Genomic DNA, 6,679 nt, shown 5'->3' with positions numbered 1-6,679 from the left:
GATATCATGGAGAAGAGTAACAGTTAGTGATCTATTCCAGCGGCTCATCCCTACCACTCATTGTATGGACTATTAAGTGGCCTCCGAGAAGTAGGGTTTCTGAAAGTAATCTACTCGAGAATCTATTAACAGCCTCCTTAGGCACCTTAATTAGTGCCGTATAGACTGGAAAAAAAATGTAAAAGCACCTAAAAATGATTTGAAGTCAGAATATGACAACCAGTTATAATGACAACGAATGAAGCAGTGTATTATATAATGATACAAAAGTACCAGCGTCACGAAGAATCGTATAGGATCACTTTGTATACCTGTATTTAAGTATATTGGTCCGAGTCTTTTTTCGGGCCGAATTGTGTTTGGTCCGATTTACTTCTTGGCAGTCACTTCCGGTAGGAAAGTGCGGGAACTACAACAACAACAAAGAACAAGCGGGAATATTTTTATTATTGAAAACATGGTCCGAACAAAAGCAGATAGCAGTGGCGCGTCAAGAAAGGGTAAATTGAAAGCAGCTAAATTTTTCATTCCTGAAGTTTGACTATATTTCACTGAAAAGCTTAAACTATAACTACTTCGGCACTTGTCTTGTGTAACTTTGTGGTTTGCAGTAGCGGATTCAGAAATTTTCAAAAAAGGGGATAGGGATGGAGTGGGCACTGACTGCATAAGCGAATGGCATACTCCAGTGATCCCTCAAATAATTTTTCCACTGTAAGGTGAGGTGGATAAAAGCCCTCTGATGAGTAATTTTGTATTTTGTAAACATGGTAAAATTTTATTTTGTGACAGGATTGCTTCCCTTAGCATGCTTAGTAAATGTACTAAATACTAATATAATTAGTCAGCAATAAGCTGTTGAGCTAAGGAAGTACTTCTTTAGCAGGGATGATTCCACTATATAGTTTAGGGCCGCAAGCGACCCTTAAATCGACCAGCGGCCCAAAAAAAAGGAACATGAAAATGAATTCCCAATTCAGGAAGATAATATAAAAATCGATATTTCCGGAAAAGTTTCTGTCACCGATTAAGGCAACTATAATTTTTCATAGTGTGTTGTCAAAACGTTTTAAAATCCAGATAAGAATGCTGTTTACAATCGCATTTTATTAACAACGATTTAACTATGACAACATGTGGCAAACAATTTTAGCAGCTGAATTCAATTGATTAATATGTTATGGGAGTATTCAATCTTGTAAAAGCAGATCGCCCAGCAGGTTGATAAAAATGGGTGTCAAAGCAGACCTCGGCAGAGAGCAAATCAAATTTTGATATAACATTGATGGATAAAGTTTAATGGGCGCTGATCTCGTAAAAGCAGATCGCCCAGCAGAGCTGGTTATATAATATGATGAAAACTTGTTTTGTAAAAGAAATTATTTCCTCAAAAGACAAAAGTTTGAGCGTTTTTTGAAAATAATGTTGATGATCGACCATTCATGAAATATGATGTCATCATTATGGAACTATTTCAAAAGTTTTGAAGATGATCCAAATAATTTTAAAGAACACTAGTTCAATGCTTTAAATATCTTATTTATTAACCCTTTCACCGATTGCTGCCCAGACAGAAGCTACTCTGAGACGATGGCTTCCCTGGCTACTTTTACTCAAGTGGGAGATCTTCATAATAAATGTCAATAAAAACTTGTTTGTAGTTATTTGTTTATTTATTTCATTCACTAACACCAAGTTCACAGGTTTTTTTTATGTTTTGATAATTTTTTCCTCATAAAATATTCAAATTTTCAAATTTTTCGGCATTATTTCAGTGAAATTCTCAAAATTCTGCTTATTGACCCTAAATCGTAATTTTTTTAACCCAAAATGGCAAAATTTTGAAAAAAATGATGAGGCTGTACATATTCCTCACACTGAACGATGTCCATTCCAAGTGTTTTGAACATAAAACGACATTTTATGTCAGAAAAGTATACTAGTTTGGCTTCAATTCTTCCATATTCTTTCTAAAAAATTGTTCCCTCATTTCAAATTCTCGTAAATTCCGTAAATTTCCTCTGATTTTGACACGGTTTTCAACAAACTGAAGCGTCATGTTTACACTTTCATCCGGGTTATTCATCAAAGAAAGATAACTCATGTTTGCACTGTTTGAGCGGGAAATATAAAAGATGTATTCCGATCCCGGTAAAACGGGACTCGTCGTCAGCAGTCTGAAGCGTGAATCAACGGTAAACCGGGACTCATCGGCGAAAGGGTTAAGAATGTGAACTTTTGTAATTGCTTTTCTGAATTCAACAATTGACCAGTTCAATTTGAAATCCATTTGAATCAAGGTAAATTTATAGAGATGATCTGCTGTTGAAAACATACCCGATGAATGATTTTTTTCAGTGGTTTATGTTTTTGTAATAAGCCTAGGTAACTATAGCTAAGATGATAGACTAGTGCATCATGTTCAATGATATTCATGTAATAACAGTAGCCCATCCAGAATTATTCAAAATGTTACAACTTACATATTAAACATCAGTGTACAGGTTAAACTTAATAATATACATTTTCCATTTTTACAGGAAAATAATGTTATTTCGTCTTAGATTTTATGCTTAAAAAATTCCCAATTAGAATAAAAATTCCCAATTTGATGTTCAAGTGACCCATTTGAAAACACCTGGAATCATCCTTGTTTAGCTCAGTTGGTTAATATGCTGCCTTGTAACACAGAGGTCCTGGGTTCGATTACTTGTAGAGACCAGCAATTTTATAAAGAAAATCAAGCTCTCTGTTACATTGGCGCCCAATTAATAACCCATTGTGGTTAAAAAGAAATGTTAGCTAGGGTATGTTTTGTAAGAGTAATATTATGGTATGATGACCCTTGAGTCTTGAAGGTGAGGTGGATCACATACATTGTATATTTTTTACATCAACTTCCGGTTTAGTTTCTTGTCAAAACAACAGCTCAAATGTCTTTTTCGTTTTAAGCCATGGCGTTGTCATTTTCTTTTTGATTTATAAGTTTTACTGTCCCTCTGGTATCTTTGGTCCCTCTTTCAAAAAATGTCCAATCATATATATTCTAGGCAAAACGATGTGTTTGGGACTCTAGGTATACAGGTTTTAAAATTGATGAGTCCAGCTTGATTTCCATGCGTCCAGGACACATATACGCATCTGCAAGAGAACCCTGAGTAGTCATGGTAGTTTACACCGGGAAACATTTTAAGATGTAGTGTCAAGTAGACAAAACAGTTCATTACATGTACATTCTGTTTTGACTGTTTGCAGTAGCATTGAGCTACACTTAAAAAAAAATCACTTAATTATTGATTTTGAATTCGAATACTTGTATGTATTTAGAAATTTTATCTTTACAGTTGTTGCTGCACGAGCTCCAAGAAAAGCTTTGGGTGGCAGTAGTTCTGGAAACACCTCATCATGTTCTTCACCAAGCAGTAGTAAGTACAAAAAGAATAAAGAAGTGGTTAATTACATGTACCTCATCACAGAGCTCTTGGACAGAAATTAAGCTGCGTATCAATACAAATAATTGAAAAGGCAATGCAATTTAGGATTGTAATACTGTGAAAGTACTTAAATTCATGGGTATCAATTTTTGTGGTTTGAGCAATATTTATCTGTTTAAAAAAAAAATAATTAAATTAAAGATTAACATGATTAAAGCATTTAGAAATGAAGGTTACAAATAGTCTTGATTGAAGGAAATTGCAAAATAAACATTGACCCCATGTAAATCCTAGTAATAACACTAATTAACCCATGATAAAGTGATCAACAGATTAAAGACCATCATGCAAAGATGTAAATGAGGCCATAAAAATGTCACCTAAAGAAAACAGTAACATAAACAAATGCTATAAACGTATCTTGAATTGTCAAATAATCCTTATCAAAATCAAGCCCAGGCGTGAAATTATTATTTCCCATATATGCAAATGTACGAGAACTATGAGGATACAAAATGAACACTTTATCATACTAGCATATCAATACCGGAAATCTGACTTTCATTGACCAAAAATATTTTTCATGAGAATTTTAAAAGATCAAAAGTTGTACAGTTTATTTTTATTAGGTTATTAAAGAACAAATGGGTATATCCCTGCATATGGTTGTAGTTCTGTGACTGCTATTACAGTATTCTGAGATTTGGTGTTATTCAATATACAAAATATTTTATTAAAGAAAGCTTAGTTTTGAACATAATCATTAATAAGATAGATACAACAAAGAATAACATTAAAACAAGCTTAACTAAAATTAATACTAGTCTACACAAGTATCAAATTATATTTGTTCCAAGGGGAGTAACTCTAGTGTAAAAATATAAGAAATCATTTTACATTTAATACAAACAGCAAACAAAAATTTCACACTTTTATTCTAAGTAAAAAAACATATGTTTATGTACTTAGCTATACGTTTGCATACATCAGTGTCTTCATTACTTAACAACCACATAAATTGAGAATCAATATTTGTGGAATTAGTAATGTTTTTATTTGAACAGTTATAGATTAACTCCTTCCTTAAATGTCAGAGAAAATTTTTGACAATTTAATAAAAAAATGTAACTCATCTTCAACCAAATTTATATTACAGTTCTTACAAATCCTGCTATCTATAGGAGTTTTTGGTATAGTGTATCTACCAATTTCAATATGAAGTTTATGACTGCTGGTTCTGAACCTTGTCATAATATATTCTCTAGATCATATCAATAGTCAAAGCTACCAATGGGGATCTTTCGATGTCCTGATTTGGACAATGGTTGATTTATTTCATTAGACACTTAAATTGGTGGTAAAGTCATCCACAAAAACCACGAAAATTGGTACTCCACGAATAAAAGTACTTTCACAGTAATCCCAATTATTTGTCAAAACAACAGTTCTCAACCCTACTAGTCAATTCTTTACCCTTATCTATACATTATAGGTGTTTGAAATATTTATTTCTGGAAATCTTTTGTTATGAAAACATAAAATTGAGAATGAAAATGGGGAATGTGTCAAAGAGACAACAACCCGACCAATAGCATGGTTTCAAAACTTTCAACATCGACTTCAATCAAATTTGGCATTAAAATTAGAAAAATAATATAGAAACCAATATTTTCAAGGCCTCATGCATGCAAATTCATTATAGCCATGCCAAACTATTTTTACAACTCTAAAATTAGGCCATAAAAAAGAATAGGTTTGTTTGCCCAAACCCTACCTACCCAGAAAAAAGCTGCCTACTCAAATTCTTTTATTGTCCTGATTTGAAGAAGTTTTTTTTTAATGAGATAGGCATGAAGACTAATAAACACCCAATTCTTCAATTTCTTTTTTTGAAAAAAAAAAAAAATGCCTACCTACGGTACCTACCCACTGTCTCAACCTTTGGGTAGGGCTTGGGCAAACCAAAATATTTTTAATTGTGGCCTTAACTTTAATTTTGTATTACAAACAATTATGTAAAGGAATAAACAATGTTTTGGAGTTATTGTTGCCTGTATTTGTATTTTATTATAACAGGTAAAAATAAGTATGCAGGTGGCAATTCTGTCTGTGATCAACCTACCCCTGACTGGCAAAAAGGTATTGGTGGCTTTCTGGTCCAGTCCCCAAAGGGAAAAGGAAAGGAGAATAGCCAAGAGGACAGTGAGGCTGGAAGCAGTAGTAGTAGTAGTGGATGTGGCAGTAGCCAAAGTAGTGAAGGGTAATTACAATCACATTTCAAACATTCTTCAGTATTCTGTTTTACTTCCATCTGTACAATGTATGTTCATCTTTTTAAGTTTCTGTTGCATTTTCTCAGGAATTTACTAGTTATGTTTATTGAATATCGAGAATTACAAAGAATAGCTTCCTGAAATTGGCTTCATGCAACTAAGTTTCATATTCAGCAACTTCCTTCTTTCATTATATTTAGTGTATGGAATGATTGTGATAATTTTCTGTTGGGGAATTGAACAACTATTGAACAATTTTGATTTCATATTTGATCACCAACTTTACCATGATGAGTTGTAACCTATGAGCACTTTTTTGGGGGCTGCCAAGACATTTTCATCCTGTTAAATGAACAGATTTAACAGTTTTCATCACTTTTTAAAGTATTACAGAGGGAGAATACAATCCTATGTATATGTTTATAGTCAGCAAATTGGCAGTGATGTGGATCATGTCAGACACCTACTTTCTGTTTTACAATACTTCAAATTACATGTGATGATATGCTAAGCACATCGATACATGCATTCTTGTTTTATAAATGTGTTCTTGTTTATTTTCAGACAGTCTTCAACAGCAGATAATGACTGAATGAACCAGGGAAAGAAAATCCAAATATTACATATATTTTTATCGCAGCATGAATGTTAAATATTGAAAAGGACATTTTTTTTGTGAACTATAGAAAAAATGAAGTCAGTATGAAGCAATTCTCACGTATGAACTATAAAAATGAAATGACTTTGTAAAATAGTGCAAAGTTGTTGGAAGAATTCAGAATTTTGACATGATTTAAAATCATAAAGATAGTCAACTGGTCAGATATGAACACCTGTATTCATTTGTCATTGATTAAGAGTAATCATGTTCATGTAATGTTTTATCATGTGTTATGCAACAAATTTGAGTTAATTGTCACATATGTAAATATTGTACAGATATAATTGTGATGAAATAAATGATTAAATGAG

General features: G+C 32.7%; 1 protein-coding gene across 1 annotated transcript; it reads left to right on the top strand.

Annotated features, from left to right (window-relative positions):
• The first annotated feature begins 362 nt into the window (after positions 1 to 362).
• Positions 363 to 6,679, top strand: LOC139501460 (PCNA-associated factor-like). Its single transcript, XM_071290534.1, has 4 exons — positions 363 to 500; positions 3,345 to 3,425; positions 5,511 to 5,694; positions 6,272 to 6,679. Exons 1-4 carry the CDS (start codon positions 458 to 460, stop codon positions 6,297 to 6,299), a joined length of 336 nt encoding a protein of 111 aa, XP_071146635.1. The 5' UTR covers positions 363 to 457; the 3' UTR covers positions 6,300 to 6,679.

The sequence above is a fragment of the Mytilus edulis genome, chromosome 13 (assembly GCF_963676685.1).
Source record: "Mytilus edulis chromosome 13, xbMytEdul2.2, whole genome shotgun sequence".
NCBI lineage: Eukaryota > Metazoa > Mollusca > Bivalvia > Mytilida > Mytilidae > Mytilus > Mytilus edulis.
The sequence above is the reverse complement of the archived record's forward strand: the minus strand, read 5'-3'. Positions and strand labels throughout refer to the sequence as shown.